Source organism: Chiloscyllium plagiosum, unplaced genomic scaffold (assembly GCF_037043375.1).
Source record: "Chiloscyllium plagiosum isolate Xiang-an unplaced genomic scaffold, Cpla_swu_hap1 HiC_scaffold_2, whole genome shotgun sequence".
Lineage (NCBI taxonomy): Eukaryota > Metazoa > Chordata > Chondrichthyes > Orectolobiformes > Hemiscylliidae > Chiloscyllium > Chiloscyllium plagiosum.
Window position 1 is genome coordinate 131652363 of NW_028270140.1, and position 24532 is coordinate 131676894.

Consider the following 24532-nt stretch of genomic DNA (forward strand, 5'->3'; position numbering starts at 1 on the left):
AGTCTCTCATGCGTAACAAGTTCTGCATTAAATCAAAGTCCTTTTTATCGTTCAAAACTCAAGTGAATTTAACCTCAAGAATGGATGAAAATACTCCTCAAGGCAGGTTAACAAGCGAGTAATGAACTTTCAAGAGTAGTGCAAAAGATTCCCTTGGAAAATCTCATTTCCCCCCTTCCATCTAATTAAAAATCAGCTTGCAAGACAGCCACTGTATTTTAAAGATTTTATTTTCAAGTATAAACTTCTTTGAAACACTTTACATAAATTAACATCTTTTGAGACTAGTATCTGATGAACAGTAAATTGGAATTCATATAAAAACTCCATAAGGTACTGGTCTCACACACTTTACAAAAAAGAAAAAAAAATTTCCTTTGCTTTGCTGTGAGGGTGATCTTGTACGTTTGTGTAACTTCCCAAGGCAAATCCCATGGCATTGCAAAAATTAAGAAGAGCAACTGTCTCTTGTTGTCAGAGTCAACACTACTTTGTACAAATTGTCATTGTATAAAGCAGCACAGTTGAAAACAGGAGGAGGCCCTCCACTCCACAATACAGTGATGAAACTGTTGAGTTTGTTCTGTGCCACAGGTCCAATGTGTTTACAGCAGTTACTGTGAAGAAAGAGTAAGACTATTTCTGGTAAGCAAAGATTACTCATGTCATAATACACAGTTTCTGTATCCGGACACTGATTCTAATGCTTATTACAGTGTTTCTTAAACAACAGAAAACAGTCAACAGATTTGGCCAAGTACAAAACAGTTAAGCTTTCCTTTTTACATGTTAGTCCAACCTTGTGTCTGAGTGTAGTGTCAATCAACTGTAAACAATTAATTTTTGAAGCAGTTGACAATCCTGTTTATCAAGGGTGATTTGAAGTTTCTGTTTGTAGGAACCACGTTGCTCCACCTTTGTAGGCTCCAGCCGAGTAGGAAAAGAAAAGAGTTCCACCAAGTTCAACAGCTCTAGGAAAGAACATGTGCTACAAATAGATCTGGACAGAAGTCTATCTCAAGGTTCAGTTACATTTCAGTTTCCTCAGTTAACCATGTGTTAACAAAGGGCAGCAAAACTAATATTCTGTTCTCCCAGAAAAAGAAGACAGTGTTAAGTTTATCTCTTTGGCAGCCACCAACTAGCCTGTGTGTTACCTCTTTCCTATTTCGTTCTGTCTTAAGAACTGAATATTGTTTGCACTGTCTGCTAGCTCTGGATATTGCTCCACAGAGAGTACATAGTACCCATCATATCCTTGCACCTTGGCAGCGCTCAGCAGCTGTCGCTTCTCTCCTTCTGTCCATAATCTGATTCCTTCCTCGCCATCTCTCACTCTCTGCTGTTCTCTGGTCCAAGCACTCACCAGTGCTCTCTGCCTGGCCTGTTCCAGTATCCGAACCTTCTCCTCATCCAGGGTCGTCCCGTAGCGAACGTGGAGGGACAAAGCGCTGTACTGTATTTCGACATCGGCAAACCTTCGAGTCCTGCCACTCACCACAGCCGTGGACTGGGAAACAGTGATGTTGATGCCATTCTCTAATGCCTTGCGTCCGCTGGTCAGCCGCAGAGTGCCAAGGTCAGTTTCAGGTGAAGCAGTTTTGATGAAATAGTGAGTGTCCTTGCCTTCGATTGTATAATGCAAGTTGTCCAAGTAGTATGCTCCATTTAGCACGGCCGCAACTTTAATGCAGTCTTCGTTTGCAATGTTGAGCACATTGGTTGTCACTTTTCCTTGATTCAATGCAAGCATGACCCCCTTGCCAACCAGAGACTTGACCGTTCCAAACCAGAGCCATGGCTTCTGTCCACTGGCTTGGTGTTTGCCTGTCTGAATTTCTGGCATTTTCCCCAGGCCCATGAAAGCCTTTGCTTGTCTTGCTATGGTTTGTTGTACTCCAGAAAAAAACTAGAAACAAGTACAAAAAAAAATTCAAGTATTAGTTTTGAGTGCAGATAAAATCCTTTTGCACACTGAAACAAAACACAATAGATAAACTACCCTTTTTTCTTGTAAAACATTGTTTTTCCTATTTAATGTATGAGGGAAGTATAATGCCAAGATGTATCTCCAAACACAAATACAGCTCTAAAGTAACATCAATACCATGTGTAAATGTAAATCAATGGGGAGATTTGAGGTCATCCCATTTGGACTTAAGAAGGATAGATCAAATTATTTTCTGAACAATGAGAAGCCAGCAATTCGGAGCAGAAGAAAGATGAGGGCACCATGTATCAACATTACAAAGAACTGAAGGACAGGTACAGTAGATAATGTAAAAAGCTAATGGGTGGATGGCCGTTATTCAAATACAAAACTGTGCGACAGTTGTCAGAAGCCCTACTCTAGAGTAATGAGTTCAGTTCTAAAAATTTCACCCGAGGAAGGATGAAATGGTCTTATAGGGGTTGTGGTGCAGACTTAACAAAATCTGGGACTGAAGATTTAAATTAAGAGGATTGGTTGCAGCAGATGTAATGTATGCAATTTCTAAAAGGCAATCGGTCAGGCACTGCACATAAAGTCTTACTTAACAAAGTAAGAGTCCATGGTACCGAGGGTAGAATATTTGCATGGATTGTGGATTGTCCAATTAATAGAAGACAGATAAGTGGAACATTTTCAGTAATAGCAATGTGTAATGAAGGGAGGGCCACAGAGAGCAATGCCACAATTCTTTACAATATATATTAATGACTTAGCTAAGGGAAGTTACTGTACTATTGCCCAGTTTGCAGATGACACAAAAGTAATTGGGACGGCAAGTGGTGGAGATGACTTGGATAGTCTGCACGGGGACACATTAAATGAGTGAACAAAAACTTGGCAGATTGAATTTAATGAGGGTAAACGTGAGGTTATGCACTTTGTTAGACAGAATAGGTGAACTGAATATTATTTAAAGGAGAAACAGTACAGAGGGATTTAGGGGATCACTGGGCAAGAATCATAAAAGGTAGCATCCAAGTTCAGCAAATAATGTTGGGCTTCATTTCAAAGGCAATGGAACAAATAAAAGAAAACTACACAAGGCACTAATTGGATCAAGGCTGGAATACTGTGGACAGCTTTAGGTCCTTGACATCGGAGGCACTCCAGAGAAACTTCACCAGGTTGATCCTGGGTCTGGAGTGGATTTTCTTATGAGGAGCGATTGAGCAGGCTGGGTCTGTACACATTTGTGTTTGGGAGAATATAAGATTCTTAGCAGGCTTTCCAGGGTGCATACAGAGATGTTATTTCCCCCCATACTGGGAGAGTCTAGGACCAGAGGGCATAAACTCAGAGCAAAGGGTCACCCAGTTAGGACAGAGATGAGGAAGAATTTCTTCTCTCAGTAAGTCTGTGGAATTCTTTACTTCCATCAAACATTTCATTTTGAGAGGAATGATAAAAGGCAGAGACATGAAAGAAGCCCTAGTTTCCATCTGCAAACAATATTACGATCAATAAATCAATCAACCAGTGGAAAATAGCGGCAAATAAAATCCTTTCTAAATAGGCGGCATGCTTTATAAAAGACCAATTAAAACAATTTAACATCTGTTTTGTCAGTTGCAGTGCTGTATTATTTAATTAAATGTAAGACAAATTATGGTAGTTTCAAACTATTAAACAACGTGCCTGCAACTAATTTAGTTTTGATCATGAGATAAATCTTTCACAACATGAAGTATCAGCAGTTTACCTCTGACCATCAAGGACAATAATCTGCAATGTTAAGGAAACAATTCCTCAATGACTACTGCAAAGATTCCACTGGCTTAGAGTAGCACATCAACTGTGTGTGTGTGTGTGTGTGTGTGTGTGTGTGTGTGTGTGTGTGTTGAGTTTATGTCTGATCTGAACTAATAGGATGGGATTGAAGTCCACCATGTGTACCTAGCCGACTGTGAAACTGGGATAACGGCAGGTAAATCCAGGTCAATAGTGAGGCAGGTTTCATTGTTCAAACTTTCTCTCATTGTGGGAGGGAGAAATGATAAAGATCTAACCTCATAGGCAAAAAAAACAGGTTTGTCATATCTAATTAAGCCTTTGTTTTTCCACAAAATACCTTTCTACCAGTACTTGAAGTTGTTTCTTCTTGATAGTCAATAACTAGCACCATTTCACAATAGTTTTGTGTTATTTTTCAATTATTAATGGTTAAGCAAGCGAGGAATTAAAATGCATTCTGTTTGAGTGCAGTTAGTTGTCAACAATTTCTGTAAGGAAGCAAATCAAGGGTTTATAGTTTTATGTTTCAAACTAATGTAAACTTACACTTATGTATGTGGGAATGCTTTCACTAAAAGGCTTTTCACCCAGATACATAGCTATGCTTTAAAATGGTTTAGTTTTGTCACTTCAAGGTGTTGGAGAAAAAAAAGAAGTCCATATGGCCTTTGGAAACTATAGTTTTTAGATAACAACTGTTATTGTGGAGTCACATAGTGTCCTTTTAGTTCAAGGCTATTGATCGATTTTAGAAGAAATCGTGACATTTGGAATGATTGTTAATTACTGGGAGGTAGACTCTAACAAGACACATAAATTGCTCACTGATGCCACCTTGGCTTGTTAAAGATCTGGGGAATTGGTAAGCTAAGAGGAAAAAAAGGTGATTACAAAACGATTGGCACATCAAAGAATGAACAGGAGAGAGCAAGAATTGATTCATTAAGATGACGATTATTTTTAAAGAAACCAGTCAGGAGTTGGGCAGACATTATCTAGCCAATCCATGAGTGACCATGGGCTGTTCTTGTATGAGAATGCTAAGGTGCCTCTTGAGTGCTTTTGTGGAAACAGTGGTAATGCCTCTATCTCTAGCCAGGTGACCTGTGTTCAAACTCAATCTGCTCCAAGGATGTGCAATAACATCTTTGAACAGGTTGATTAAAAACTATCTTCAAGGAGTGACTACGATTAGGAAGTGGTGATTCTTCGTGGTTTGATAGGCAAGGAAGGAAGAATGAAAACAGGATGGAACTTATATCAGATAGGATAAGATAAGAGACAAGTACCTAGTCAACTAATGGGATGAACTGGCATCCTGAAGTAGATGAATGAAAACAACAGCCCTTATTATGAATTATTTCTTCTGCATTTGTTCTGATAAACTTACTAAGTTCTGTAAACATTGTGAAAACATGTTTCTATATGAAATGGCTCTTGTAACTAATCAGAACTAGTAAATGCACATTTGCTCATGCTAACTCCTTTTCTAATTATAATTGATATAAGTCTTACAATTAAATTTAAAGTGAACCCCAAAATCTTAGATAGGGGAGGTGCTGATAACTGTATGTCTGCTTAAGCAGCTGAGTTATTGCCCTATCAACACCATGACATTAACTCTGCCCTCAGATGGCAAAGGTTTGTTTGCTTTTCAATATTTTGTCATTGGCCGAAAGTGTTGATGAATCTTACCGGTTCATCGTCCCATTCTTGACTCTTTATAAGTTCATATGAAGGTTCTTCCAGGCCCTGCTTGGGTACAGGAAAACCAGGAATAACATTGTGGAGTTGGAACCCAAACATCAGTAGCCAACTGTTGATATCTGTGGGGACAACATAATATTGACAAGGAGAATACAACAAAGGTATCAGACACTTTCAGAACAGATGGAGTCCACAGTACAAACAGGATGTATGTTATATTGTGATACACACTTGACACACTAGCAGTTTTGAAGTAATAAAACTCTTGTATTATGTAAAAGTTCCAAAAAGAATACTTATTCACAATCATCTTTTCTGTCAGGCTGCTATGTGTGGCAGTGGACAGAGGGCACTGCATGGGGTTGGGGGTATGTAGCAGTGGTGGGGAGGGTGGTATACTGTACAGTCAGGGGTGTGGGGGTGTTGGGGCATTAGAAATGTTTACCAGGGGAGATGTCAGGGTGATTCTTTGTATCTGATTGAACACCAATACGCAGTCCTTTCAGCTAGCATTTCTCTTCCTCTTCCGTTTCTGCTCATCTTTCCTATCTTGAAGGCACTCACTCTCTCACTACTGTTGTCAAGTGGGGGGAACTGGGAGCTGCTTACTTATATTCCCAAATTCTTGAAATCACACCTGGTCTCACTGGATATATATACATAGAGACTGGAGAAGGAAATCAAACCAATTACTCTCTTCTACATGAGAACAATTCAGCCAATTGCAACGATACAATGATATGTTTAGAACATAGAACATAGAACATAGAAGAATACAGCGCAGTACAGGCCCTTCGGCCCTCGATGTTGCGCCGATCCAAGCCCACCTAACCTACACTAGCCCACTATCCTCCATATGCCTATCCAATGCCCGCTTAAATGCCCATAATGAGGGAGAGTCCACCACTGCTACTGGCAGGGCATTCCATGAACTCACGACTCGCTGAGTAAAGAACCTACCCCTAACATCTGTCCTATACCTACCCCCCCCTTAATTTAAAGCTATGCCCCCTTGTAATAGCTGACTCCATACGTGGAAAAAGATTCTCACTGTCGACCCTATCTAAACCCCTAATCATCTTATACACCTCAATCAAATCACCCCTAAACCTTCTTTTCTCCACTGAAAACAACCCCAAGTGCCTCAGCCTTTCCTCATACGATCTTTCTACCATACCAGGCAACATCCTGGTAAACCTCCTCTGCACATGTTCCAGTGCCTCCACATCCTTCCTATAGTATGGCGACCAAAACTGCACACAGTACTCCAGATGCGGCCGCACCAGAGTCTTATACAACTGCAACATGACCTCAGTACTCCGGAACTCAATTCCTCTACCAATAAAAGCCAGTACGCCATATGCCGCCTTCACCGCACTATTTACCTGGGTGGCAACTTTCAAAGATTTGTGTACATGGACACCAAGATCCCTCTGCTCATCCACACTACCAAGTATCCGACCGTTAGCCCAGTACCCCATCTTTTTATTACTCTTACCAAAGTGAATCACCTCACACTTAGCTACATTGAACTCCATTTGCCACCTTTCTGCCCAGTTATGCAGCTTATCTATATCCCGCTGTAACCTGCCACATCCTTCCTCACTGTCTACAACTCCTCCGACTTTCGTATCATCCGCAAACTTGCTCACCCAACCTTCTAACCCCTCCTCCAGGTCATTTATAAAAATGACAAACAGCAATGGTCCCAAAACAGATCCTTGTGGAACACCGCTAGTAACGGCACTCCAAGATGAACCTTTGCCACCAACTACTACCCTCTGTCTTCTTCCAGCCAGCCAACTCCTAATCCAAGCCTCCAACTCACCCTCAATGCCATACCTCCAGATTTTTTGCAGTAGTCTACCATGGGGAACCTTATCAAACGCCTTACTAAAATCCATATACACCACATCTACTGCTTTCCCCTCGTCCACCTCCTTAGTCACCTTCTCAAAGAATTCAATAAGGTTTGTGAGGCACGACCTGCCCTTCACAAAACCATGCTGACTATCCTTGATCACATTATTCCTATCCAGATGTTCATAAATCCTATCTCTTACAATTCTCTCTAAGATTTTGCCCACAACAGAAGTGAGACTCACCGGCCTATAGTTACTAGGGTTATCCCTACTCTCCTTCTTGAACAAGGGAACCACATTTGCTAGCCTCCAATCTTCTGGCACTACTCCTGTAGACAACGAGGACATAAAAATCAAGGCCAATGGCTCTGCAATCTCCTCCCTTGCTTCCCAGAGAATCCTAGGATAAATGCCATCAGGCCCAGGGGACTTATCTATTTTCACCCTTTCCAGAATTTCCAACACCTCTTATCTACATACCTCAAAGCCATCCATTCTACTTAATTGTGACTCAGTACTCACATTGACAACAATGTCCTGTTCCTGATTGAATACTGACGAAAAGTATTCATTCAGTGTCTCCCCAATCTCTTCAGCCTCCACACGCAACTTCCCACTACTATCCTTGACTGGACCTATTCCTACCCTAGTCATTCTTTTATTCCTGACATACCTATAGAAAGCCTTAGGGTTTTCCCTAATCCTACCAACTAAGGACCTTTCATGTCCCCTCCTTGCTGCTCTTAGCTCTCTCTTCAGGTCCTTCCTGGCTACCTTATAACTCTCAATCGCCCCAATTGAACCTTCACGCCTCATCTTTACATAGGCCGCCCTCTTCCATTTAACAAGGGATTCCAATTCCTTATTAAACCATGGCTCCCTCACATGACCCTTTCCTCCCTGCCTGACGGGTACATACTTATCAAGGACACTCAATAGTTGCTCCTTGAACAAGCTCCACATATCAATTACACCCTTGCCTTGAAGCTTACTTTTCCAGGCCACACATCCTAAGTCATGCCTCACAGCATCATAATTTCCCTGCCCCCAGCTATAACTCTTGCCCTGTAGTGCACACTTATCCCTCTCCATCACTAGAGTAAAAGTCACCGAATTGTGGTCACTGTCCCCAAAGTGCTCACCTACCTCTAATTCTAACACCTGGCCTGGTTCATTACCCAGAACCAAATCCAGTATGGCCTCACCTCTTGTTGGCCTAGCTACATATTGTGTCAGGAAACCCTCCTGCACACATTGGACAAACACTGACCCATCTAACAAACTTGAGCTATAGCTTTCCCAATCAATATCAGGAAAGTTAAAGTCCCCCATAACAACCACCCTATTACTTTCACTCTTCTCTTGAATCATCCTCGCAATCCTTTCTTCTACGTTTCTAGGACTGTTAGGAGGCCTGTAAAAAACTCCTAACAGGGTGAGCTCACCTTTCCTATTCCTAACCTCAGCCCAAACTACCTCAGATGGCGAGTCGTCTTCCATCGTCCTTTCCACAGCTGTAATACTATCTTTGACGAGCAATGCCACACCTCCCCCTCTTTTACCCCCACCTCTGACCCTACTAAAACATTTAAACCCTGGAACCTGCAACAGCCAATCCCGTCCCTGTTCTACCCATGTCTCCGTAATAGCCACAACATCGAAGTCCCAGGTACCAACCCACGCTGCAAGTTCACCTACCTTATTTCGTATACTTCTTGCATTGAAGTATACACACTTCAAACCACTTTCCTGTTTACAGGCACCCTCCTTTGAAATTGATGCCATGTTCCTAACCTCCCTACACTCCAGGTCCTGCACCCTAAAGCTACAGTCTGGGTTCCCATGCCCCTGCAGAGTTAGTTTAAACCCCCCCCAAGAGCACTAGCAAACCTCCCACCAAGGATACTGGTGCCCCTCAGGTTCAGGTGCAGACCATCCTGTTTATAGAGATCCCACCTTCCCCAGAAAGAACCCCAGTTATCCAAATACCGGAATCCCTCCCTCCTGCACCATCCCTGTAGCCACGCATTTAACTGTTCTCTCTCCCTATTCCTCGACTCTCTATCACGTAGCACGGGTAACAAACCAGAGACAACAACTCGGTTTAATACAATTCTGCAGTGAAGCCAGTGTAGTCGATATTTATATTATTTTGTTTGGATCTTGTAGTGATCCATGGTTTAAACAAATCCACCATTATAAGTGAAACATCGATAAATGCTTTAATACCGTCAATAAACTATTGAAAATTAACCTGCCTGGATGCATAGCTCTTAGTAAAGTATTCTTTATGAATAGATTCAACTGCATTCTAACATGTTCAGAAAGTTTTCTTGTCAACTGATTAAGGTGTCATTCCCCACACCTACACTCTCAGTGGAAAGAAACAACCTCTGACATCTCTCCTAAACCTTCCTCCAATCACCTTAAAATCATGCCCCCTCATGATAGCCATTTCGCTCTGGGAAAATGTCTCTGGCTATCCACCCTATCTATGCCTCTCATCTCATCATCTTGTACACCTCCATCAAGTCACCTCTCATCCTTCTTTGCTCCAATGAGAAAAGCCCTAGCCTCCTCAACCTTTCTTCATAAAACATGTCTTCCTGTCCAGGCAGCATCATGGTAAATCTCCTCTGCACTCTCTCTAAAGCTTCTACATCCTTCCTATAATGAGAAGACCAGAACTGAACACAACATTCCAAGTGTGGTCTAACTAGGGCTTTATAGAGCTGCAGCATAACCTCACAGCTCTTAAACTCAATCCCGCTGCAAAAGAAAGCCAACACACCATATGCCTTCTTAACAACCCTAACAACTTGGGTGACAACTTTGAGGGATCTATGGATGTGGACCCCAAGATCCCTCTGTTCCTCCACACCAAAATACCTGCCTTTAATCTTGTAATCTGCATTCAAATTTGACCTTCTAAAATTAATCACCTAACACTTTTCCAGGTTGAACTCCATCTGCCACTTCTCAGCCTAGCTCTGCATCCTGTCAATGTCCCGTTGCAACAGTCCTCAACACCATTCACCACTCCACCAAACTTCGTGTCATCAGCAAACTTACTAACCCACCTTTCCACTTCCTCATCAAAGAGCAGAAGTCCCAGAACAGATCCCTGCGGAACACGACTGGTCACCGAGTTCCAGGCTAAATACTTTCCATCTAATACCAACCTCTGTCTTCTATGGGCCGGCCAATTCGTAATCCAGACAGCCAAATTTCCATATATCCTTACTTTCCTCCTTACTTTCTGAATGAGCTTACCATAAGGAACCTTATCAAACGCCTTGCTAAAAGCCAGGTACACCACATCCACTGTTTGACCTTCAGTGTGTTTTGTCACATCCTCAAAGAATTTAATAAGGCTTCTGAGGCATGACCTGCCCCTCACAAAGCAATGCTGACAATCTCCAATTAAACAATGCTTTTTCAAATAATCATAAATCCTGTCTCTCAGAATCCTCTCCAATAATTGTCCATCACCGACATAAGACTGACTGGTCTGTAATTCTAAGGGTTATCTCTATTCCCATTCTTGAACATTTGCCACCCTCCAATCATCTGGTACAACTCCAGTGGAAAGTGAGGACGCCAAGATCATCGCCAAAGGCGCAGCAATCTCTTCCCAAACTCTCCGTAGTAACCTTGAGTATATCCTGTCTGGCCCAGGGGACTTATCTATCCCCGTGTTTTTCAAAAATTTCCAGCACATCCTCCTTCTTAACATTAGCCTGTTCAAGCATATCAGCTTGTTGCATGCTGTCTTCACAAAACGACAGTGTCCCTCTCAGTAGTGAATACTGAAGCAAAGTATCCATTCAAGACCTTCCCTTATTCCTCTGATTCCAGGCACAAGTTCCCTCCACTATCCCTGATCGGCCCTACCCTCACTCTGGCCATCCTTTTGTTCCTCACATAAATGTAGAACACCTTGGGATATCTGAAACATTTTCTTTATACTCTTCTGTGAAGACAGGGATGATGTAACTGTTAAGTTTCTATGCCATTTTCTTAATCTCCACTCTCAGTTATTCTGTAATGAGTCCACATTTATCTTAACTAACCATTTACTTTTCACAAATCTCAAGAAGGTTTAGCAGTCAAACTTTATGTTCCACCTGATTTGCGTTCATATCCTCTTTGACCTTCCTTAATCAGTTTTGTGATCCTCATTTGCTGGATACTATATTGTTCCCAATCCTCAAGCTTCACACTTTTCTTGACATCCTTATATTCCTTTGATCTACTGCAATCTTTTAAGTTACTTCCTTGACCACAGTTGATTTCCTTTTCCCTTTGGGTGTTTATGCCTGAGAGGTATCTATTCTGGTGTAAAGTATTTCAATAAACAATAACCATTATCTGTCTACTGTCAAATCTTTTAGTGCACTTTTCCAATTCATCGTAGCCAACTTACCCGTCAGATTGCCATAATTATCTTTCTTTTGGTTTGAGACTTTCATTTTAGAATTAATGATATCACATTCAAAATTAATGCAAAATTCTAAATATTATGGTCACTATTTCCTAGTAGCTCCCTCACATCAATATTACTAATTAGCCCTTTCTCATTACACAACACTAAATCCAAAATAACCCTGATCTCTAGATTGTTCCTGTACAAATGGCTCCAGAAACCCATCTCAGACAATCTTCCGTTTCTCTTAAGCCTTTTGCAATCTCAGGGCATTCAACGCCATTTCACAGCCACTCATGTGCTTTTTTATTTTGAACTTTTATTAAGTTGCTGCTGTAAGATCAGGAGTTTAGATCAGAGTGGTGCTGGAAAAGCACAGCAGGTCAGTAGCATCCGAAGAGCAGGGAAATCAATGTTTCAGGCAAAAGCCCTTCAACAGGAACATCGATTTTCCTGCTCCTCGGATGCTGCCTGACCTGCTGTGCTTTTCCAGCACCACTCTGATCTAAACTCTGGTTTCCAGCATCTGCAGTCCTCACTTTTGCGTAGCTGTAAGATCAGATCATGCATTTGATTTTGGGTCGTTATTTGAGGGTTAGGCTATGTTTCCTGCACAACGATCTTAGCTAATCACTGGCAGCCAACAGTAGTTGAGTGTTCACTGAGGTTCCACAATGGTTCCACAACTTTGAGGCAAGGATAATGCCAGTAACGGTACATAGGAAACAGAAATTGGCCATTCAGCCTTTCCAGCCTGTTCCACAATTCAATGAGATCATGGCTGATCTGTGGCCTAACCCATACATCTGCCTTTGGCCAATATCCATTAATACTGCCAAACAAAAATGTAGCCATCTCAGCTTAAAATTAAGGACTCATCCTGCATCTACTGCTGTTTATGGAAGAGTGTTCCATCTATCAACCATCCTTTATGTGTAGAAATGCTTCCTAACATCTCTCCCGAGCTCTCAGAAACCAGTGAAGTAGTTTATCTTTACCTACCTTGTCTTTTCCTGTTGATATTTCAAAGACCTCCATTAGATCACCCCTTAGCCTTTTGAATTCTAGAGAAAACAGGCTGGATTTGTATAGTTTCTGCTTAAAGAAGGATCTTAGGACTGTGAGATATACATCTCTTTATTTTAAGTGCTGTTCCCTGGGATGACTTGTGAATGCTTTGAGTGGCTTACTTCTGCTTCTACATCCCATGGTCTTCTAATCAGGAGCCTATGATTATGCAGGAAAATTTAAGACATGGGCATCATAGACTTCGATGACCTTACGTTTATGGTGCGGAGAAGAGAGTTCACTGGAACACTCAAGTCTAGAGGGAAGGAAGGCAAAGGTGAGAGTTTTGACAGAGGACAGTTTGAGACAGGGTCAGAGTTGAGCAACATCGTGGAGCTAAAACTGGGCAGCCTTATGCATCTCCAGTAAATAACTAGAAGCTTATCACTGGGTCGAAGAACTGTGAGGTTACGAACAGTCTGGTTCAGTCTTAGACAGTTGTCAAAGAGCTGGATGAGGTCAGTGCAGAGTGAATGGTTCATGCCTTAGACCTCTACTCTATACAGCAACCCCGATTTGGGCTTTGGATTCAACTAGAAGTGTCAGCATTGATTCTCTAAACATCAACCCACTGAACACAGACACCGTGAGCTCAATTAATTATAATATGTGTGGCTAGTACATCTTCAGAATCCTGGGATGGCTGTGCCCACAATATGGATAAATAGTGTTCTGGTCTCAACACCATTCTTTTAACCCAATGAAAGATGCTGCAAGTGCACTATGAGGTTAAGAAAAAAATGATAACACTTTTCATAACTTTGAATGTCCAGTTTGATGTTTCCTAAGCTCCCTTTTGACTTGGAGGACCAGATAGATACTGTCAAGGTAAAAACCCAATGTTTGCCAGTTGCACACTAAATTCACAACTCTTCATCATTCTTGCACCAAGAATGTGTTGTAGGACCAAAAAAAGAGAAAATGCTGGAAAATCTCAGCAAGTCTTGCAGCATCTGTAAGGAGAGAAAAGAGCTGACGTTTCGAGTCTAGCTGACCCTTTGTCAAAGCTAAAAAACAGGAGAAATAGGGGGGTATTTATACCAGGCTGAGAGAAGGTGAGTCATGGCTCCAGAAGCAAAGATAGCAATACAGAAGTGATAATGACAATGCATAGAAAGATTATAGGGAGATTAGAGCTGTGAATGACCAAGGCTGAAGCCAGTGCTATGTGACAAAATATGTGGGGGATGGGTGAAGCAGAGGCAAAATGGAAAACAGGGGAGAAGGGTAGCAAAGGGGGGAAGAGGAGAGGAAAAAGGTGACGAGAGAGTGGGGAGCGCGAGAAAGAGAGACAATGAAGAAATAAGAGGTAGAGAACAGTGAAAGAAATATATATATAAAAATAAAATAACGGAGCAGAATGAAAAGAGGGGTTGAGATGGGATAATCATCTGAAGTTGTTAAATTCAATGTTGAGACCGGCAGGCTGTAACGTGCCTAGTTGGAAGATGAGATGCTGTTCCTCCAGTTTGTGTTGAGCTTCACTGGAACATTGCAGCAGGCCAAGGACAGACATGTGGGCATGGGAGCAGGATTGTGTGTTGAAGTGGCAAGCTATGGGAAAGTCTGGGACCTGATTGCACACAGACTGAAGGTGCTCAGCAAAGCGATCACCCAGTCGGCGTTTTGTCTCTCCGATATAGAGGAGACCACGTTGGGAGCAACAAATGAAATAGACCAAATTGAAAGAGGTACAAATGAAACGCTGCTTAATCTGAAATGAGTGTTTGGGGCGTTGGATGGTGAGCATGGAAGAGGTAAAGGGGCAGGTGTTGCACCTTCTGCGATTGCATGGGAAGGTGCCGTGTGTGATGGGAGAGGTGTTAGGTGTGATGGAGGAGTGGACTAGATTGTCCTGGAGGGAATGATCTCTGCAGAATGCAGACAGGGGGAGGGAAGAGAAGATGTGTTTAGTGGTGGCATCGTGTTGGAGGTGGTGAAAATGGCGGAGGATTATCTTTGCATGTGAAGGCTGGTGGGGTGAAAGGTGAGAACAAGAGGGACCCTATCCTTGTTCTGGGAGGGGAGGGAGGGGGTGAGGGTCGTGGCGCGGGAGATGGACCGCACACTGTCGAGAGCCCTGTCAACAACTGTAGGTGGGAAGCCACGGTTGGAGAAGAAGGAGCACATATTAAGAGCACCACTTTGGAAAGTGACCTCATCGGAACAAATGCGGAGGAGGCTAAGGAGCTGAGAGAAAGGGATAGAGTCCTTCCAGGACGTAGGGTGAGAAGAGCTGTAGTCCTCAGCTGTAGCTGTGTTGTAGGGCATTTGATTTTATCAGGAAAGGGAAAGTTTGTAACTTACAGGAAGAAAAGGTCAGCATATGTACAAATAGGCTGTCCACTGTGTGGGCTGATAGGACAAACTGTAAACTCATTTTAAATACACAGAGCTATTCATAATGCTTTAGGTTATATCTGTATAAAGATTTAGGGAACATAATGTTAATTGAAGAGATACTGTCCTAATCAACCTGCCCAAAGATGTTATTGCACACTTCTGAAGCAGGTGAGACCTGAACGAGGATCTCCTAGGTTAGAGGTAGGAACATTACCACAGCATGGACTCATATGCTGAGATGGTCTTATTCTAGTCACTTAACCAACCTGCTCAGATGTACTACAGCACATCTTTGGGGCACTTGGGACTTTAACCTCAACCTTCTGGCCCAGAGGCAGAGACTCCACCACTGTGCTGTAACAGCCCTGTTAACTGGGCGTTAAATATATTCCTGTGTTGGATTGAACTCAATAGGGGAAGAATTAAATGAGGTCTCACTCATTGCAAGTGCACAATAATGTGGTGTCCGTAAACAACAGTTTGTCAGTGTATATAGACAAGGTTCCAGTTCTACTCTGCACTGACTGGCTAAACAAGTTGTCACAGCTAATTCCACTAATTTGACAGTCAGCAAACAAACAGAATGAAGTGGGGCTTGTGCTAGATTGGTTGTATCAATAGGCCAGAAGATCCTGGTTCAAGTCCCATTGCCCTGGACGTGTGCTGTAATATGTTTGAACAGGCTGATTAAGTTTGACAAAAAAGCAGACTGAATAATGCCAATATTGCCTTCAAATAGTACACGTGCAGGAAACTATATCGAGGCTTCTCAGGGAGAAAGGTGCAGGAAGTTGACAAAATTAAGCAGCAACAGCACTTTGATTTTTTTTAAACTCAGGCTGGATTAAAAACAATAGACAACTTTATCTCCTTTAAGAATTTTTGCATCAACAAATTTTTAAGGAGTGGTTAGCTAATGTATGATAATTAATCCTTTGTATGACAAAATGTACAATGGCCAAGAAGGAGACAGTGGTGTGGTAGTATTGTCACTGGACTAGTAGTCCAGAACCCAGCATAACAATCTGGGGTTACGGGTTCACATGACACATGGCGAAATTTGAATTGAGTACAAATCTGGAATTAAAACGATAGCTGGTCTAATGGCATCCATGGAACTGCTGTCAGCTGTTTTAAAAACCCATCTGGTTTGCTAATGCCCTTTAGGGAAGGAAATCTGCCATCTGTATCCAGTCTGGCCCACATGTAGCTCCTAGATGCATATGAATGTGGTTGACTTTTAGCCATCCTCCAGGCAATTAGGGATGGGTAATAAATTGTGACCTAGTCAGTGACACCCACCAATTAAGTTTAAAAAATGACCACCTCATTAGCATCATTCATCAACCCCCAAATAATACCTGTCACTTCCTTGCGTTTCTGAAAACAACTTTTATTTAGGTGTTAAGGGATATGGGTCAAAGGCCCGGGGTTGTAGAGTTAGCCATAATCTCATGTGGGACAGCCTTGAGGGGCTGAATGGCCTACTCCTGCTCCAATGTTTTACCATTTGCTACAATGATCTTCACATGACATTCACTTCTATTCAATCTGAACTTTGTTGCCCATTTGGAAATGCGTTTTGGGAACAAAAATCTCATGTTACCACAGTGCTGTGGCATTTCAGGTCATGTGGACTGAAATGTAACAGTTCATTTGATGCAATAATTCTCTTAGTTCACTCAACTTATTTTTAAAGTATCTCTTTGCCAAACTTAACAATTGGTTTGGAGACATTTCTCAATTCCTTTTGTTAAGCAAACTGGCGCGGATTTGACAGACTTTACTGGCAATTATTTGGCTTGGTTGAGTTTCTCTTTTACCTGTGACATATTCCTTGATATTCTCGACCTTGCCCACAGGGTTATTGTTTCTGAACATGTAGAGGTTGAACGGTGCAGGGTCACTGGCCACCTTTGTCCAGACAGTGATGTCAGGGGCTGTCCATCGCCCGGCCAGTATATCATAGTCCCTCTCTCCAAAGTGGATCAGCTTTGTTAAAGGATCATACAGACCTCCGTGGAAGCCAATCACCAGCTGAAAGTCAGGGTTTGAGTCCAGGTAGATTTCGCCGTAGGCAGTATATTGAATCTGCTTAATCATCAGACCATTGCTACTGAACACAGCTAGTGGTGTACCGGTGTTGTCAGAAGCAATGTAGAACTCCTCCCCACTGCTGATCTCCATTGCAAAGACATGACCCTGCAGGTCATAGTAGAGGGAGGTGATTTCAGAGCTGGAGTGGTTGTAGACATGAGTGATACGGTTCGGGTAGTTCAGATCAGCGTAGAAGAACTGAAGGTGCTGACCGATGCTGGTCTTGCTGGAGACTCGTCGCCCCAGGCCATCATAACGGTACTGGATGGTCCAGCCGCCCGCTTTGCTGTAAACTCTTGTAAGGAGGCCCTTGGAGTTGTATTCAAAAACGTCACCTCCTCGCTGGTGCAGGAAGCCATCTTCGTCCAGCCTATACTGGACGTCACCCAAGCGGGTGATTCGGTCACGCAGGTCATAGCGGAGCGGGGTCAGGCGGGCACTGCTGCCAGGGCTTAGCAAATGCAAGTTCCCATTCAAGTCGTAGTTATACCTCCACGTGATTTTGTCATTCAAGTAAACGGTCTGAAGCTGCCCATCCACATCGTACTCATAGCCATACTTGGTGGTGTTGGCAAAGGGGCCAATCTTCATCTCTCGCTTGGTCACCCGCCCCATGTTATCGTACTGAATGGTGATCCAGTACATGAGTGACCGGAATATCTCATACTGGATCTCCTTGATCCGTCCGTGCGCATCGAAGTGCTTGGTGTATGTCATCACGGCCGTCGAAATGATCTGGTTGATGTCGTAGTAGATCACGCCGAACTTCCCAAACTGCTCAAACTTGCCAGAGATGTCGTCGAACTGGTACAGGTCGATGGGCAGTGGCGTCTCGTTGATCACGGCTTGCATGCTGGTCACCCGGAAGTTGTTGTCGTAGCTGTAGTCAAAGCGGGCGTTCACCATGCCATCTTCGCTGAAACGGAAGATCTGCCGGTCGACCAGGGGGCCAATTTGCCGGTACCTGATGGTGCAGATAAAGCCCTCGCTCTGCAGGTTGACTGTCTTCAACACTCCGGCGGTTTCGTCATAGGTGAAGCTGACCCGCGTGCTGTCGTACAGGAGCTCGGACAGCTTCGACATTCGTCTGTACTTGTACAGCACGCGCCGGCCTGTTCCCAGGTAAGCTGTCTGCAGGAGCAGCCCTTCCTCACTGTAGTCGACAATCATGGAGGCATTACTCTCCGGGGGGTTGTAAATATTACGGTAATAACCAATGGAGCGAATAGTCTGCATGGTGTGACGGGCGACACTGGGCATTGTGACTGCAGTCAGACGATCCAGTAAGTCATACTCGAAGATGTACTGGCGCTGGCTGTGCAGAAGTAGCACCATGGACTGTGAAACAGAACAGAATATAAATGTATCCTTAGGAATGAAAATGCAAATTACATGACAAAGGAAATTATCATTCTGAATGATAATACATTTGCTTAATTAAGTCATCCTTGACCTAAATGTCTTTAGCAAAGCTTGGCAATAATCTACTTGGACATGTAAATTTGGAGTTTAAGATTATTAGCTTTAACCGTGTAATATGTAACTACACTGAGCCGGGCTATGTTTCATTTTTTTTTGTGCCAAATGTGCTCTAGAGAAAAGGATGCACTCTCAAACTCTTTAGGAAAGGGCAGGTACTTCCTTGTTGCTCACCTTGTCGAGGTATGTGTAACTCCAGGTTTTTCCATCAGTCAGCATGCGGGACATGATTCTGCCCTTGTTGTCGTACTCCAGTTTCTCACCCAACGGGCCCCGCTGAATACTGGAGATCTGGCCGGTCAGCGAGTAGGTGATGTTGACGGCTGTGAGTCGGCTGCTTGGCAACCAGAGTGTGGGGTGGCCTGACTGATCGTACAGGATCCTCAGCTGAAACTTGCGGTGATCATCATAGATCCTTTCTGTTCTAGTTGTTCGATCAAAGTCAATGGAGAGGAGGTTCCTGCCATTCACCTTATAGAAAACAACCAGAAGAAATCAATGAGGAATGTTCCCACCCCACCCCCTATTGCTTTTCAGACAAACTGGCTATTTTCTAAAGCGTTCAGACTGATTGATTTTGTTCCTCAGTGCAAATTACTTGACAGACTTCCCTGATGTAAATGAAGAATGAGTTTAACTGCCTTTTCATTATATTAAAAGACAGCTTGGCTTTTGCTCAAAGCCTTTTCCACATTAATCTGCAGTAAATTTACAGGTACATTTTCGAAAACATTTAAGATCATCTTCCCAAGGCTGGAGCTTCATTAATATGGACAAAATTTGTTCATTTCTTAAAAAAACCAGCCTATTCCATTGTTTACTCCAATTCCAAAAGAATAAGGACGTGCTCATGCAGAGTTAAGTCAGTCAGTGATGAAGAACTTATGCTCGAAACTTCGATACTCCTGTTCCTTGAATGCTGCCTGACCGGCTGTGCTTTTCCAGCACCACACTCTCGACACTAAAGTCAGTCAGTGACAAACCTAACAAATTGATGATGATGGAAGAGGTGGGGGGGATGCAACTGATCACTGTCAATACTATGATTATGAGTGAAGCCCCCCCCTATAATGGGGAATAATGTTGGACGATCACAATCTCACTGTAATGATGTTCTGACACTCTTCACTTGATTCAGTAACCAAAACCATAAACTTTAAAATTGTCTCTCTAAAAACCTCATTCTCTTTTTCCACCATTAAGATGCTACCATTCAAATGTTTGTTATGTATTTGGTCATGGGCTTGACGATCTCCACATGTGATTTTGTGCCAAGATTTTAACATTGCAAAAAAGGAGATGCAAAGTGAAGCCTTTACATCTTGCACTTTTCTTCAAGACGAGGACACAAAAAAAGAGATTTGAGAAAGAAGGACATCAATTGATCCAGAAGGAGAAGAAAGAAGGTCATTACTGGGCCATCATCATCGAAGCACCAGTAAAAGCAGTTGAAGATTGCAAGCTGTTGCTGCTCTAAATGCCAATGGTTGCCTCATCAGTCAGCACTTTCTTCTTGTGCTATCCCTTTTCTCAAGTCTGCTTCTTGCATCTCTGTCCTGAAGAGTGCAAACTTCTGTCTCCTTTTAACAATTTATGTTCTGTACTGTCAAGTTTTTCTGTCACAATAATTATCTGAAGCACCTCATGACCATTTTCCACATTAAGTGCACAATGTGAGTACAAGTAATTGTGAGGTTGATTAGTGATATGATGTTAAGAGGCTGGAGTGGTTAAGGTTAGTTCGATGCAATATATTGAAGAGCTGACAATGTTCATAGACAACCCCTTGTTCTCTTGAGGTTGTTGCTTCTAGAATAACACTACCATCAAAATGTAAAGCATCCTTCATTACAACAGGTACAGGGTTTGCATGATAATGTATTTCTCATTGTCAATAATAGCTTTGAACTTTAAACAAAGCTTTTGAAATTATGAGGTTTCGTTTATTAAAATTCAACCTGTATGGATTCATAAAATGCATCCAATTACACATAAGCAGGATTTGTGAATCTTATATTTCATATTCTTGGGAAGCAGATTTTGTTCTGTTAACTCCTGAAGGACTGATTGCTTGTTGAGCTTTGGTTTTGCTCAACCATGTTGCCATTGTTATTGCATAATCTGAGATAATCAGTGTTGCAGCTAAAACTAATTCTTTCAGCTAAAACTAATTCTTTTCATGGCCCAAAATCACATGTATGTAATCCCAATGATCTCAATGATCGCAGATCAGGAGCTGTCTCCATGGCAATTTGTACAGTGGGTTCTTACATTGAAATGTTGCCTTTCATGATCTCAGGATAGCTTAAAATGCTTTTACAACTGATAAAGTACTTTTGACATACAGTCATTGTTATGAGGAAGAAAATCCAACAATTAGCAATTTAATACTCTCGGATAATCTATTATTGCGATGTTCATTGCAGGGGAATGGAGGTGTACAAATATAATATTTTTCTATTCTTTTTATATTAATATCATTTTCTTACATGTAAATCCTTTCTGAACCCTTTCACGTTTCACAATATCTTTCCCATAGCAGAGATACCAGAATTGAACACAATATTCCAAGAGTGGCCTAACTAATGTCCTGCACAGCTGCTACATGATCTCCCAAACTCCTGCACCCAATCCACTGACCATGCGATGTGATTCGATGAGTTAACAAGAAGATGATTTTTTAGTTGCTAATGTCCAACTGTTAAAAAGAAAATGAACATTGCAGCTAATACTTAATTAACAGGAAGCTATTTACCCTCAATTTGCGCCCGAAGATGCTGATTTTTCCTCTAGTTTGTTCCTTTCTGAACCGCCATTCCACCAGGTTCAGACTGTTTTCCACAGGCAGTGTGATGTTACGTCTGGCTATTATTGGATTCACTGTGCCTGCCAGGATATGGGGCTCTGTCTGGAAGCTGGCATCCATGCCATTGGCATACATTACACGAAGGGAGCCATCATAACCAACCTGGTAGCTGTTTCTCAACTGATCTAGAATACAATGGAAAATATTAATCAAAATGTAAATGGATATCTTAACATTAATATTCATACCATAATAACACTTCAGTTTTAAATGCTACTTCTGCCACAAGCCAAAATTTTCATTTCTAAAGCATCACAATTTTTAAAGCATACAGTTGAGAAATGATTTTTGGGGATGTTATCATTTAATACCTCAGTTGGAGGAACTGGATAGAAGTGAATTAAATATTTATGCAATTTCTATTCTTGACACTGCACCATGTTTAGTTCAAGACTGGCTCCCACTCTGTCAAATCCATCATGTCAATCTACTGTAATTATTTTAGAAATGCAATTGCTATTTTCTTACAGATACACATTTGCAAGTGTAACTGGGGATCACAATGGCCTTTTAATACTTGTCACGTTTCATGACAATGAAGGCCCTATCTTCAGAAACAAAATCACTGAGAGAAAATATTAAAATGATGTTATAAGACCAAAATTGGTTTAGAAACACTTTTTAAGGCCAGTGATTTCCAACGGTCTCATATTTCATCTATAGCTGTTGAAGTTAACATCAGTACACTTGCAATTTGCAAGTTGCAAACAGTCAAAAGATATTTTGAAACACTTTGTGACATTTTTTTCCCAAATCCTTCCACCAATATAGAGTCGTCCTTCCCAGTCATACATTACCAGGAAGTAAATAACTGGAGAGAGAGAGAGAGAGAGACTCAGCCAGGATATAGCCATGCATCAACTTCTTGTAATTGCCTTGTTTCTAAAGCATTTCCCTGATGATTGGGATGCTATGAATGATGCAGAGTTTTATAGCTGCCTTAGTACTGTAACAATTGCCTAATCACAAAGCTCCTGCTTGACTGACATTCAAGAGTACTGAGGTGTCAAGAGGTTAGTACCAAGCTGCTTATGGCATGAACTTCCCTATAACCTAAAGTACGAAGGGATTGAAATTCTACTGGGTTCCATTAACAATGGTTAGCATATTAGCATTAAATTCCTGAGTGGGTACTTCAATAAAGTTGCTGCTTCATTTTTGACAGGTTAATGACTTTGTTAAATAGTGTTCACAAGGATTTCAGTTTTAACCCCTGAATATCAGGGTTTGCCCTTCATTCATTTAGAATATGTTCTGCAGTTTCTTTATCCTCCTCGACATTCCTTTTGCCCCTCTGCCACTTATTCCTCCAATGCTCTGCTGAGATTGCGGGAAGGTCTTGGGAACTCAATGACCATCCAAGGATGCATGTGAAGAAACTAGTGGACTCACGGATGTCATGGATAACCAGGAGCTGATCTGAGACTTACATTGACTCTCTGATGATATTGGATTCTGCCTGCATTTTCAGCAACTTGTGTGAATCCCTGGATGGATACTCAATTCACTTTGGGTAGCTTTGTACATGACATTGTCCCCTCTGGTTTCCTGCCTGCCATCTGAAGTTGTCCTTTGCACCTTGTATGCAAGCAATACAATGTCATCATTAACACAGATGCACTGTGATTTGACATAACTCAAGGGTGTTAATTAGAAACAGTGGTTTCTCTCAGGAATATGCTTGTTTCTACTTTAAACGACTTCAACAGGTTTATATTTATTCCATCTGTGCAGTATCTTTTAGAGAATGATATATCTTTGCATAAATACTTCCAGCAACTGGCCTAATTTAGCCTAAATATTTTAGAAGCATAACCTTTACACCAATTGTACTTTGTATAAATAACTTAGGCGATCAGAACTTATCCTATCTTGGGCTATCATTCTGTCTCCCAATTTACTGATTTCATACTGATCTTGTGCACCAACTTTTTCTGGTAACCCCCTGTCTGGTAGCCTTCCTATCTCTATCAGCTTCCTATTCCAGTTCACATTTGACAAAGTTTTGAAATGTCAGATAGGACAGTGGAGTTGAGGCTGAGATGCGATCAGCCATGACCATATCAAATGGTGGAACAGGTTCGAGGGGCTGAATTGCCTAACTCCTGCTCGTAATTCTTCCGTTCTTGTGGAGCTTCATCCTGAAAACCAATCAATTTTAGAATATTTCTAACCCCCTTCAAAAACCTTTCCAGATCCCTCAGCCCTTGCTCAGTATCTAATTCTTCCAGTCACACTGGTGTCTTGTAAAAGAGTAGGAGTTATTGTTATCTGCTCTGGGTCACAAAACACAAGGGAAACATCCAAGCTCCGAAGGCATGAACACTCAAGACAGACTGCCACATTTAAAAGGCTGAGTTGCGCCAAGACACTGGAGAAGCTTCAGATTTTCATCCTTGATGGAAACAGATTGGCAAATCTATAGCAAGTCAAAGGTAAATTTCAGAAACTGGATGAATTAGACTGGCAAATAAATGCAAACTGGCATGTTAAATCTAAGAACTGGGCTCACATCCAACTCAGATTGACAGGATAAAAATATCCTGTATTCTGGCTGTTAAACGTCCTCTCGGACACAATTTTTGGGTTGCCTCAGTCTAGTTAGGATATATTTACCATGGAGGGAGTAGAGCAAAAGTTTGTTAAGCTGACATGGGAGATAGAAGGACTGTCAGATGACAAGAGATTTGTTTCACTAGATCTCTATTCACTAGAGTTGAAAAGTGTGACACTGGAAAAGCACAGCAGGTCAGACAGCATCCAAGGAGCAGGAGAGTTGACATTTCGGGGATAACCCTTCATCAGGAATGTTGAAGTGATTGGCCACAGGGTGGTGAGTTGTTTGGCACTAGAATTTCAATAAATGGGAGAGGATTTGATTGAAATGTAAAAAATACTAACAGGGCTAGACAAATTAGATTTTACCTGGTCAGGGAGTTAAGAACCAGGGGTCATAGTCT

The 24532-nt window shown here is 41.9% G+C and overlaps 1 protein-coding gene across 20 annotated transcripts in view; it reads right to left on the reverse strand.

The window, feature by feature from the left end:
• Positions 1 to 211: 211 nt before the first annotated feature.
• Positions 212 to 24532, reverse strand: part of LOC122557375 (teneurin-3) — a 2678940-nt gene continuing 2654619 nt past the window's right edge. For all 20 annotated transcript variants that reach the window (XM_043705048.2, XM_043705074.2, XM_043705164.2 and 17 more), the window contains 5 exons: positions 21462 to 21697; positions 18881 to 19177; positions 16954 to 18565; positions 5420 to 5550; positions 212 to 1909 (listed from right to left, as the gene is read on the reverse strand). In XM_043705048.2, coding sequence (XP_043560983.1) covers positions 1154 to 1909; positions 5420 to 5550; positions 16954 to 18565; positions 18881 to 19177; positions 21462 to 21697 — 3032 coding nt within the window. In that variant the 3' untranslated portion in view covers positions 212 to 1153. The remainder of the gene's footprint in view (positions 1910 to 5419; positions 5551 to 16953; positions 18566 to 18880; positions 19178 to 21461; positions 21698 to 24532) is intronic.